Below are 13,146 nucleotides of genomic sequence, written 5' to 3' on the forward strand. Positions count from 1 at the left end.
TCTGTAAAGGTCTGAATCCGGATGTATGCCTTTTTCAAAGCCTCTGAAAAATGCACCTTCAAGTTGTCTTCTAAATGATTTGGCCTGCCCATAGTCTTCAATAAGCAGGTCCACTAGGAACAGGAAATGCTAGGGTTTAAATAGATCACCTTGATAAACATTTCCAACGTTAAGCCTTGGTTTGACTACATAAATGGGTCTGGTAGAAGAGTGTGTGGCAACACTACTGTGCTGTCTGCTGCTACCACCTGTATGAGCAGCAAATGTAGCAACTGATTGCTGTGGTTGGTTACAAAGACTAGCACACAGCCTCATGGGAAAGAAATGCCGGGGCACAACACTTGAAAGGCACACTAGCAGCAGAAGAACCAGAACTTTTCTCTCAAGAGCTGTAGCACTGCAATCCCAAACTCCACTTGGATCTGTAATGCCAATTAGAGTTATATGCCAGAAATGACATTCTTTATCATCATGTGGAGTTAGTGTTGGTGACACAGGTCACTTTATCACACTGGACATTTAATCAGAAATGGTACCATAAAACAAGATTTTACTCACCATTTCATGTTTTAACCTTTCATCCAGATTTTGTCTGGGAGAGTGTTTTGGAGTTTGCAGTTTATCGTATTTTGTTACCCTATACTTGTAAATATTTTTGGTCCCTTGCAATAAACCATTCCCAGCATCCAGTGCGGGGATAAACAGAGGCTTTCCAGCACAAATATACAGTTCACAAGCCTAACATACGTACAGACGATTTCAATAGAGCCTAGTATCTACTGAAATTAGAATTTTAATTAAAAACATTTATATGCTTAAGAGTACAGGAAAAGCATACTAATCAAACGTGAGTTACAGCTTCTAGCTTTATTTAATAATCAGTACAAATTGATAATATGAGCAGACAGTAACAGATGATGTTCTGCTTTGTGAAGAGAACACTCTTGCATCATCATCATAGCACACAGATCCAGACTTTACTCTACAACCAGACACAGCAGTGAAGATTGCACATGAACAGGATTTAGAGGTACACAACAACAAACCCAAGATGGTGCATTAGTTTGAAGGTCCTGTTAACCATTGTGAAAATAACTCCTTACACACTTTAATATTCTAAAGGACCCAAATGTGTTTGGGACTTTCAAAACACTAAAATTATTTACCAAAAAACAAACAAAAAAATCAAAACAAAAAAAAAACAAAAAAAAACACAAACATGGAATTAGAAAGCTGCCAAAACTTAATACGACCCAAAGCTTTGAAAGCACATTACAGACAAGCAGAGTACATTTAAATAGTTTAAGTATCACTTTTATAACTATTTTCATAAAACTTAAAAACATATTAACCTTTTCCTTGTATCTGTACTATGGAATAATATGCAGCAACATGCTTAAGGGCTCACATTTTAACACAATAGCATCTGTTTGGTTTCTTAGTGCCTCCTAGGAAGGTAAATCTTACTAACAATCATTACGTCGAGTACATAAAAGGATACAGTTATTACATGCCTAAATATACATCCATAAATCCCTCCCTCAGCAAAACTTGTGAAATCCTCTCTGAAATCTGACGTATTGGTGGTGACATTTAATTAGCTAACGTGCTCAAGCAGACACTGGAATGTGATGCCGGTTCTTCTGAAGAGCAGACAAAATGCAATCCGAGGTTTTCCATGGAATTAACAGGGTGTTTTATGGTTACCTTCTGCCATTCAAGAAGTGTTTGTTATCGGCTCTGTTCTGTTTTATTTATTACAACTTTTCAGCGTGTGAAGCTTAGCATGGATATTTTACTTTATGTACTCAAGCCTGTAAAAGACGTGCCCCCAAATTTTGATACAATAAATAGACAGTTTCAAATTTCACGAAAAAGAATGAAAGTAAGTGCACTGGAGAATAATTGTTTTACCAATCTTGACATATGTCACACTTAAACTCCTCCAAATCTATTAGGTATTTTTAAATCAGGTGCAAATCCTGGACTGTAAAGTAATGCTTACATTACTTTAAAAAATAAATAAATAAAAAGTAAAAGTGAAACTAAACTCCTCAAAAACACAATTGCAACCACATTATTTTTCTCCTAAAATAAGCGCAGTTTTCTCACCAATCGTAACAGGTTCAATGTTCCATAAAACCAGCTGTAATACTATGTCACACTAGTCTGCCATGAAGGAAAGCCGTTAAGTAATATACAAATGACAACTATTCAGTCCAATGAGTGAAACTGCACTGTACATTTAATTTCTGAATATATAGATAATTATTAAGGGAATCCATTTAATGCAGTGAGAACTCTTACTGAAGTTTTGGGCTTATCTTTACAAAAAAAAAAAAAAATAATAATAATAATGGAAGGAGAGGGGAGGGTTGACCACAATGTGCAACACCCTGAGACCCCACAGAAGCGTAAGTAGTGGCAAAGTGCTAAGGAGAAGCATGCATATATATTTATATGGGGGGACTGCTGGATGTGCATTTGTTCAGTATCCACAAAGTAATGTGATGAGGAGTATTGCATACTGATGTCAAATTTCATGAATGGTTACACTGGGTTATTATTTTTTTTCTTCTTCTTCTTCCTTTTTCCAGGGTGTAGAGTTGATGGAAACGAGCCGAGTTGTGGGCTTAACAGGACACCTCCATTGTCTGGGGATGAGCCTGATTTTCAGTGGCAGCTGATGTGGCAGATGCTGCTTCCACCTGGTTGCTGGTGTGTGTGCGGCTGCGAGCTCCTTCACCAGAGCCTGCGCTCGATGCAGAGTGTGTGCGGGAACGCATCAGACGAGTCATGCTTGCTGTAGGCACTGTAAGAAGAAACAGAACAGAATATTAGTATTTGACACCAAAACCGTACTACAGCTTCCAGTCACTACACATTCAAGCAGGTATTATTTATATTCACGTTATGTGCCTAGTTCCTATGTGTGATTTCTAATTTTGTTGCTGCCTTAATTTATGTAACAGTTACTATTAGAAGAAGGTCGATTTACAAGTTAAAGACTGTTGGGAAAGAAACTTGCATTATGATTAAGCAAAATGGAACTGTTGTAAGCCATTTGTAAAATGCAGTTTTTAGGGATCTAATTTTCATTCATTAGATCAACATAAGGTAATGATTTTCTTCTAAAAAACATTCAAATATAACATTGTACTTCTCTCTGCTGCTTACAATTTCAGCAAGTTGGTTGTCGAAGAAAAATCATAAATGAGGCAAACAAACATTGCAGTTAACTTCAAAAAAAGTAAAAGAAAGCTTGATGTGTAGTGGAAAGGTTTCAGAAAAATCCCCCAAAGTAGATCCAAATGTTAGCTTTAAATTACAAATCTGCCAAAGGTGGTATAATGTCCCCCACAACAATGTAACATTTATCCAGAACATCTTCACAAAAATAATTTTAAAATTTCATTTGACAAAAGGCAAAATAATGAAACATAAATGCAGCATGCACAAAAATGCATAATAATTTGAATGACACAAAAATGTATAAAAATATGAACAAATAACGTGAACATGACATCTTTTAATTACACTTATCATCCAAAATAACCATTTAATAATGTAGAAAACAAAAGTGGATTGAAACAAACACAACCACAGATAAAAAGGCATGCAAAGATAATATAATCAAAACACCAAAAAATGAAAAGCCACTAGCAACACATAAAAAGTGCTTGTTATAAAGAGATGGTGCCAATAAAGGGGCAGGGTCTCGGTACCTGATTCGTTGTTCAAATGGCTGAGTTGAACATAAGGGACTGTTAGCATTGGGAGGAGGGAAAATAAGGAGGAAAATCGAAATATATTTAAGTTACAGCCTTTAACCTTCAACACAAAACTACTATTTTGCAAAAAGATTAACAATTAGTTCAGGACTTTATTTTTCACTTATCTTTAACCCTGAAAGTTGATGTGTCTTCTAAAAGGTGTTAACTTGCACTTCTTACAGTCAATAATAAATTGATATTACTGTAAAGCTCACAACCAAATGAGCCCTTGAGCTCAGACCCACCCTACTGCATCTTTATGGACAGAGTAGTCAGTCAGCTACTCAATGAGAGCTCGCATATGGAAAGGTTTCTCAGGATTTTTCTTGATGGGCATGTACTTTCTTCATGAATTCACCATACAAAGAGAATCTGACTGTTCAATGGAGAATGACCCTTTGATTTTAAAATAAATACAATTATTTTGCAAGAATATATTATTAATAATGTCTCTGTATCACTTAACAAAACCACTTCACTTTTAGGTTGTTAGGGATGGGATGGGAAGGGCTAAAGGCACAGGAAAGTGGCACCTATAATCTTAACCACCACCAAATTATAGTTCAGCGGAGGCCCCACTCACATCCACACCTACACTCACACTCTGGTCAGTCAGGAATCAGCAATTATCTTAACTGCCATGTCTTTGGGGATGTTGCGCAAAAATCTATGGATACCAACCAGGTGTGAGATTGGAGCACAGGACACTGGATCCATGAAGCAACAGCAGCATTAACCACTGCATTGCCGTGTCAATCCTCCCCCAAAGAGTGAGTACAGCAAGGACAATTTAAATTATAAATGTAGACATATATATATATATATATATATATATATATATATATATATATATATATATATATATATATATATATATATATATATATATATATATGCAAGTGTAAATATCATTGAATTCTGTACATGGCAATACACTCAATGTTGTCTTAATAACTGTTTTACATGATTATATGATTGTGACAAATAGCTTTCATATTGCTCAAAATTATTCAAAAATTAATGACTGATATTCACATTAAATCACGCACTGCAGTTGACAAAATGTAATTAAAGTCCTATACTTTCTGTTTCCAAGCCAAACTTACCAGGGGTCAAAGTCTTATAATGAGAGATCCATTTTGCTGTAAATTTCTTCTCCACTCCATGGTGGTTTGGAGCCAAACCCGCCCTTCACAGTGATATGCCCATATGGGGGCACAGAAGAACCTAAGGTAGGACTGCCCTTGGGAGTACGTAGGCAACATGTCTAATATATACTGCATCACATGTTCTGTGACCTTTACACTAAATGATGTTGGCAAACAGTGGTGCAAAATCCTAAGTGTATTAAGCAAGAAATTGATAGGAAAAAATATACATTATATGTATATGAAGCAAATTCTAAAAGCATACTCTACAAAACTGTCGTTTACTTCTATAAACCATGTGTAAAATTCTGGAAAAAAGTCAGGTAAAGCACATCATTCCCCAGTCCAGAAAAGACTTTTTGCTTTCAGGTAGGGACTTCACTACTGAATGTCAATTGATGATGTGTTTGTGCATTAACCAGAAGAGATGAAAAATACACACACACACTGTAAAAGGTCCTGGTTCAAAAAATAAATATTCATAACAACAACAACAAACAAAACTACCATCCATCTTCAGCCTTGTGTACTTAAAATAAACATGATGGAAATTCTGTTATGTCACATGAGCACTAATTTTGATTTGATGATTATACATTTAGTTACATTTACTGTGGCAACCACAACATACAGAAAGCAGTGTGCCAAAAGCACCACATAATCCAATGATATAGATCTATTGGGAATAACATATGACTCTTGCTAAACTACAAATTATGTTCTGCTGTTATAATGGTTTAAGTTTTTGTAAATATTTGAAATATTAAAGATAAGATGCTATTATGCCAACACTCAAACTTGTTATCTGAAAATTCTACACTTCTACTTTAACAGCTAGGCTGTGCAGCAGGGGCTAACATCTACACTGATCAGTTACGAGGCTTAGATCTAAGGGCCAGTTTATACTTCATGCGCAAAACTCATACACGCATGCATTATGGCTGCCACACATTCCCAGCATTCAACTGATACATCCCATAAGAAATTAATGTAACACATGCAGGAGTTGCAGTACCAGTATAAAGATAAATAAAATAAATTTGGGGAGGCGCAATGTGTTCAAGTTGGAACGTGACTTCAGAGTCTTTGTTTACTATGAACATGTGACAGCAAGCCGCTTTGCAGATCCTACAGGATCAATGTGCGTGCTTCAATGTTTGATGAATGGTTCGATGTGCTGAAGCAAATCATCAGACTTAGATGAATAAAAGCACCACAAATGCATTTATTTCTCACATGGGCAATACAAGCGTTGCCATTTCCCAGTGCAATGACATGATACATTTTAAAGGCATTATATACCATCTTCTGTGCCTTCACAACAGCATCAGAATATATGGAAGTCTATCTGAGCCACAGAGAAAAAAAAATGAGGGATACAGTGAAGGTAAAAAGGTCTGTTTCGTGACTAAAATGGCGAGATTCCAAAGTCGAAATTTCCATTTATTTTGTCATTAAAGTAGAATGTTGTAAACATCACCTTAAAACCGACCAAGTTGGTGAATTGCTACGTGCTTCTGGGGCTTCATCCTGCACTGACAGCAGTGGCAGGCAGCAATTGCCACACAGAACACATTAAATTTATGATATTACAGCTATCTGCACATTTAGAATCTTTAGATTTATAAATGATATCACTTTCATGATGAGATGTGATAAAACATGTACATTACATTTTTACAGATAGACAGTTAACTTCATTTAAATAATGAATACTGTTAATCATTACACATGCGTGGGCGGCACAGTGGCGGAGCAGTAGTGCTACTGGCTCACAGGGAGTCACTTCTCTGGTGTCCCCTGCCTGGCATTTGCAGGTTTTCCTAGTGGGTTTCCACATTATGTTCTGGTATCCATCCAAGGACATGTATGTTTGGAGACTTGCTGATACTTAAATGACACTAGTGTTATGTGAGTGCTTGTATTCAACCTTGCAACGAGCTGATGCCCCATCCAGGGATTGTTTCTGCCTCACACACGATGTAAGTTGGAGTGGGCACATCCCTGGATTGATGGATGTAATCATTAAACATCCATCCTTTTCAGAGATATTGTGGCAAGGTGTCCTCAGAATTTAATGGAAGTTTCAGGCAATTCACAACATGGCGAAGCTGAATGTTGTTTTCTCACTGCGATTATCTCACACTGCCACGTGGTGGAATCCTCCAGATTTACAAATGTAAAGCACACGCTGAAGTATAAACAGTACACTGTTGCTTGTGTAGCAGTGACATCTGCAAGTGCACGCGTCATGTGAAGTATAAACCAGGCTTAATACTGTCTTCTAATAAAGATCTGAAAAGGCAGATTAAAATCCAAAATCTTAAGTGAAGCTTCATTTTTAATGAATGCTCCTGTTTAAAAATGAGTAAAGAGAAATAGATCTATACTAAAAAAACAATTAGAACTTGAAAATTCCTGATACACTATTCCTTTAAAGTCCAAGTACAGCAGATGCAGGTGAAACATTTGACAACTCCTAAGCAATCTGAACATTTAAAATAGAAGTTCCATACATTATAAATAAGATGTAAATTATATTCTTTGACATTTCATTTATTAGTGTAATTTACATTTCATTTGGCATTACAGATTTATTTCAGATATATTTTGTCTGCTGCATACAATTTAAGTGTGTTTCATTGACGCTTTGCATTATTGCCATTTATCACTTTCTAAGAATCAAAACAAGCTCAAATCCTCATAATTCTAGTCAAGGCCCAAATCAAACAGTCTCTGCATTATATAAAAATACACTTTATGATCTCTCAATGTATTGTTTGGTTCTTCCTCTTTATAGCTAAAGGGAACTGAACCCTTTGTAGGAGCAAAGGTGACTGAGGAACTATTACTCTGTAGTAAACATTCAGAAGACAAATTAATCTTTTCACAAACTGTACAATTTAAAGAAAGCTACACCGCTGATACTATATGTGAGCCATTGCTATCGATAAGCAAAATGATAGCAATCTTGTATAATTACAACGTGTATAAGCAGTTTTTATTAAGAGTATTCATCATTAAATGCATTATGTATACTATATGTGGTATAGAAAGACAGTACCACCAGATATCCCTAATTTACATGTTACATCCCAAGTACAGCTATTGGCACCGAACAGTATGAACATTTACTGTAATGTAATAAGGTTTGGGTTGGTGTGGATTTTCTAGTCTGCAAAGCCTGAAAATAAATCAATGCATCCTGCCCAGTAAACTGAAGTGAAATATCAAGTTTCACAGAGAGAAACATGAGGTAGGAGGGGTTATTAAAACAAACATGACTTTTGCCATATTGTCCACTTGTTTTCATTATCTGCTAGGAAAACATACATTTCTTTTATTTTACTTTTTTAATGTCACTGGCAAGTTATTTTCATTTACTGGTGCTTGATAATGTTTACTAATGATCACATCGAACACGTGCAATTTAACATCAGCAAGACAAAACACTTCCGGCATGTTAATGAGACCAGTCACCATTCAGGGGAGGACATAGAAGTGGTACAGAGGTACAAATACCTGGAAGTTCACTTAAACAGTAAACTGGACTGGTCTGATAACATAGTGGCTCGGTACAAGGTGGACCAGAGCAGACTGTACTTTCTAAGGAGACTCTGGTCTTTTGATGTATGCAGCAAGCTGCTGGAAACATTCCATTAATCCGCTGAAGCTGGTGCATTGTTCTCAGCTATGGGCTTCCTGGAAATCAACTACCGCTCAAATACATACAATGCCTGAACAAACTTATCAGGGAAGCTGCTCCAGCACAGGGCTAACTCTTGACAAACTGGAAACTGTTGTGGAAAGGAGGATGGTGGCAAAACTGGATGCCATCATAAAAAATCCTTTAGCCCCAGACTTATTCCACTGTGCTGAGCTAAGAAGTGCCTCTGGGGGTCTTCTCTGCCTGCTGCTATCAGGCAATTCAATGCTGCCTTCCGACATCCCAAAATAAATGCTTATAACTCTTAGTTAAATGTGCAAATTCTGTAGAAAAATACACTATTTATTGATTTATTGTATATTTGCCCTGTGAGTCGATTGCTGTATTTAAAATTTCCCCTTGGGATTAATAACGGTTTATCTAATCTCAGTCAGTTTTCACAAAAAACTAAGAAAAATTAAGTCAAAGTGCAGAAGATGTGTAAAAAAGTGAGTACATTTTTGTGTTTCCATATCAATTAATATGCAACTGGTGCCAGAGGCAAAGAACCCAAAAGAAACATGCCAGGATCGACAGGTCTATGTCAACATGTTAAATGTTGCAGTAAACACTAGGAGTCCTGGTTGCCATACACTGACTGAACCCACCAAAGACTTTAATATTAAGAAAAGAAAAAAAAAAAAATCAGGATATTACAGTGGCCAAGGCATATTCTAGGACTCAATTCCACTAAGCTGATCATTAGAAAAATGTTCATGAATAAATGCCCACAAACAAAAAATGAACCAAAGTAGTAAAGAGACTAAAAACAACTGCATCAAGGGTGTATCACTGGAATATGCACTTTTTCACGTGCGTTTTCTGTATTTTGTGTTGTCGGTCACATCAGGTTCAATTTATGGAATTTTAGGATTTAGTGAGAAAGAGGAAATTCTACTTATGTCATAATCTGTATGCAGGCAGAAGTGGAAGAGGGCTTTTCACATGCGTGAAACTATGCATTACAAGTTAAATGTAAACCTCTTTGAAGATAACAGACTCTCTGAAGATAACAGATGGCTTCTAAATCACTCCTAATCGAATGATGCTGTTAAAATGTTTAAAACTACCCCTTATGCAGATTCATCACAGTTCTGTACTTTTTGGTTTTAAGAAAGCATAGAAGCAAAAGCTTTACAGGAACTTGCACTAATTCTTTAATTGCTCATTCACTTTTCTTGGCAATTAAAATGGATTATAATGCTACCTGAAGGAAAATTATTGATATGAAGTTTGAAAACCCAATTACTGAAAAAATTAAGAAATGGATTAATGTTTGTATTTGAAATCAACTATTAAAAACAGTTTATGGCTATTAACTTTTTAACTTTTACTTCTTTCTAATAACATCTTTAGTATTAAATTTGTATATTTTGCTACTTCTTAATGTTCATATCCCTAAGAACTATATACCTTTATAATACATGGCACTCGTTCCAAATGATGGTAAAAAAAGAAATGGGTTACAATTCTCTCTCAATTTAGCACACTTTACACAATGGACTGTATGCAGTAGATGGGTTTATGCAATTATTTTCCCACAGTTACGTTAGGCAAGGAAGGTAAACAACTTGATTTTCAAATTGATAATTATGATGTTATAATTAGGATACTATAACATAATGAGTGAGGAAAAAAACTGGGTAAAGACCTAAAATATTTTAAACTAGTAATAATTAGTAATATTTAAAGTTGAATACAGTCTGCAGGAAATACTTAGTGTACTTCATCCTTGTCTAATTTCATAAAATTCTGCAGATGTGGACAGCTGCTGAAAAGCCTGAAAAAGCACCAACTCTGACACTAAGCCTTCTTCATAGTGGCTCATCAAAGGTATAAAAATGATTTACAAAGTGTTGTCTTTCTTACGTACAGAAAGTACACACATCCTAGGGCACTGACTGTTTAGGGGAACCTGGCATCCAGAAACCACCTTCGGTCCTTTTGTCTGTCTCTTTTTTTAAAAATTATATAGAAAGTGTTACACCACACAAGACTTAAAGACAGGACATTATGAAAAAGCTGTAATTTTCACACAGACATTGCAAATCAATTTAACCAAAATTAACTAACTGAACAAAATAAATTGAAAATGCACATCATGTTTCACAAACAAATATAAACAACCTGTATTACTACTTACTGTAGCCCATCCCTTGCACAAAATATTTAAAGGCCTCTGCTAGTTTTCCAGGCTGAAAAATAAACATATTATGAATTAAATTAAATTAAAAGCTTTATGCAGAGGCCATTTAATCATCTAACTGACTCATTAGAAAAGGCAAGAAATACTAAGTCAGCCCAAATTCAAATCATTATCTATACATAGATGTAAAGGGTGGTCCAGATCTAATTATGCAGTTTTCATTACGCTATAACTTAAGTTTATTACATAGAAAATCACCCAAAAGATCCCGGACCATCGAGAAATGTGCGAACTAACGACATGAAGAATCGTCTTCGCGCCGAACTGGAATCGTCCCCGCATAAGTCAAAGTCATCCAGACGATCTGCATCTGCATAATTGGATCTGGACCACCCTGTATTAAGAAGATGCAATACCCTAGAAACTGTCAGAGCAAGTTGTGCTGTTCAGTGTTAGTAATACTTACTTGCACTACTTGAGGCAATCCTCCACAATCCGCCATCTAAAGACATAACATACGTTATAATCCACAAAGGAAAATTAAAACGGACTCCACTGTAAATGTCTAATATTATGAAGCTTTAAACATTTGAAAATGTTGTAAATCAAAGAAATTTCAAGTTTAACTACAGATCAGGTGATGTATTAGTCTACATAGGATAGTCATGTTGCTCTTTGTTTTCAGCTTAAACAACTGTGGGACCCTGGGGTTTCATTCTTCCCCAGAATTTAGCCAGTGCTGATGTTTGTTTTCGTTAACTTTGTTAATGATTGACAATTTTTGTGTCAGTATTTGTTTCTTCCTTCTGAACCATGCAATAATGTAAAGACCACAAAGTTAACATAAAACTCTTTCATTATGATACTGTTAACTTCCATGTTTGTAAGATTTGTTTTAACACATTTATGATATAACAGCTGAATGTAATGAGCAATTTTTGATTTCTTTTTTTGTACGAAATTGCTTTGGCTGATAAGATCTGTGTGTGTGTTTTGGAGCTTACCTTTAAGAAAGTAGTTTTTGTTGGGCTTAGTCTAGAATTGCATTCAACCTACAACAAAACATAATAAATAGATTTAAGAAGAAATAAATTTTATTTAAAATCAATACATTTGTGATAACAAACATAACCCTCTTTAGCAAAGCCACTCTATCCAAAACAACTAAAACTTGATATTGGTAAGGCAATCACTCCATTATTAAACTTTATGCAGTGTATGTATTGCCCAATTACTGGTAGGATGGAGTGTGAAACAAAGGTGCAACAGACCAAGAGGGTGACGCTCCTGCTACTCTTGGACGGGCTTCCTCTTCCTATCTTGTCCCATCTTGGCTCAAATAAAGGTGTTTAAAAGTTTTGGCTTTTTCATACTGTATATAGATAAAACAGTACGAAAGATTTGATGATGTCATCAATAGTATTTGCAGGGCATTCCTCAATTACAACTGAATGTACGGTAGCATTTATGAGAAAATAAAAAACAAAATGAGTTTCATTTAGTAGAAAGATAATTACTTGCTGAAAAATTTTGGTTTTCAGACTTTAAATTTCTTAACATTCTTGTTTATCAAATAATTAACTTTGATCTTTTCTTTTTGTAAATACTTTGTTTTGTGAGTGTCTTAACTTGATACTAGGGCTGGATCATCAAATTTATTAAATAAATCTCTGTCTACATATTTTTATGAGATTCCAGCCTCCCAGTTCACTAGGTAGGCGGCCCACCAACACAACTAAGCACTGTATTTTTTCTTTTTCACAGTGTATTCCAGTTTCTGCTAGGCACAAAATGTGTACACCTCTGCGTTTTCAATGATTTAAAGAAAGACTGTAATCTTGACACCTCTCTGAAAGAATGAGATGTCCCAAGACTGCAATGCACACCAACAGCTCTGTGAGTATATCATTTCATGTACACATTGATGCAATGCAAAAAAACTTAATCAAGGAAGTGTTTGTTTTCTGAAGTCTGTGCTCTTAAGTTACAACCAGCATGAGTGTATAAAGGAAACTTTTAGTATGGTTTAAAATAGGAGCATGAAAAATGTGTGTGTGTGTGTGTTTGGTGTTCTATTGACACTCAAAAGTTTATTTTGCTTGCTTTACAACATAGCCACCAACTCTGATAACAGACTGTGTAGAAAATACAGTACCACGTCTCTGTAACATGGCAAAAATGTAATTGGTGTTATATGAATACAATGCTCAAATATGAGAAGCAAAACTAAATTATTAATGGAATTTCAGGTTAAGGCCAAGATTTGAATAAAACTCCAAAAATGATACTTGGTCAATATGAGCATACTGCTGAATATACAAATGTATTCTTTTCTAATATAAAAATATATACGTAAGTAACATGTTATTACTT

The 13,146-nt window shown here is 35.4% G+C and overlaps 1 protein-coding gene across 3 annotated transcripts in view; it reads right to left on the reverse strand.

The window, feature by feature from the left end:
- Window positions 1-848: 848 nt before the first annotated feature.
- Window positions 849-13,146, reverse strand: part of ndrg3b (ndrg family member 3b) — a 95,088-nt gene continuing 82,790 nt past the window's right edge. For 2 of the 3 annotated variants that reach the window (XM_039735331.1, XM_039735332.1), the window contains 5 exons: window positions 11,778-11,825; window positions 11,240-11,275; window positions 10,771-10,822; window positions 3,726-3,764; window positions 849-2,812 (listed from right to left, as the gene is read on the reverse strand). In XM_039735331.1, the coding sequence (XP_039591265.1) occupies window positions 2,634-2,812; window positions 3,726-3,764; window positions 10,771-10,822; window positions 11,240-11,275; window positions 11,778-11,825 (354 nt within the window). In that variant the 3' untranslated portion in view covers window positions 849-2,633. The remainder of the gene's footprint in view (window positions 2,813-3,725; window positions 3,765-10,770; window positions 10,823-11,239; window positions 11,276-11,777; window positions 11,826-13,146) is intronic. The other variant, XM_039735333.1, reaches the window with a different exon arrangement.

The sequence above is a fragment of the Polypterus senegalus genome, chromosome 14 (genome assembly GCF_016835505.1).
Source record: "Polypterus senegalus isolate Bchr_013 chromosome 14, ASM1683550v1, whole genome shotgun sequence".
NCBI classification, from domain to species: Eukaryota; Metazoa; Chordata; class Cladistia; order Polypteriformes; family Polypteridae; genus Polypterus; species Polypterus senegalus.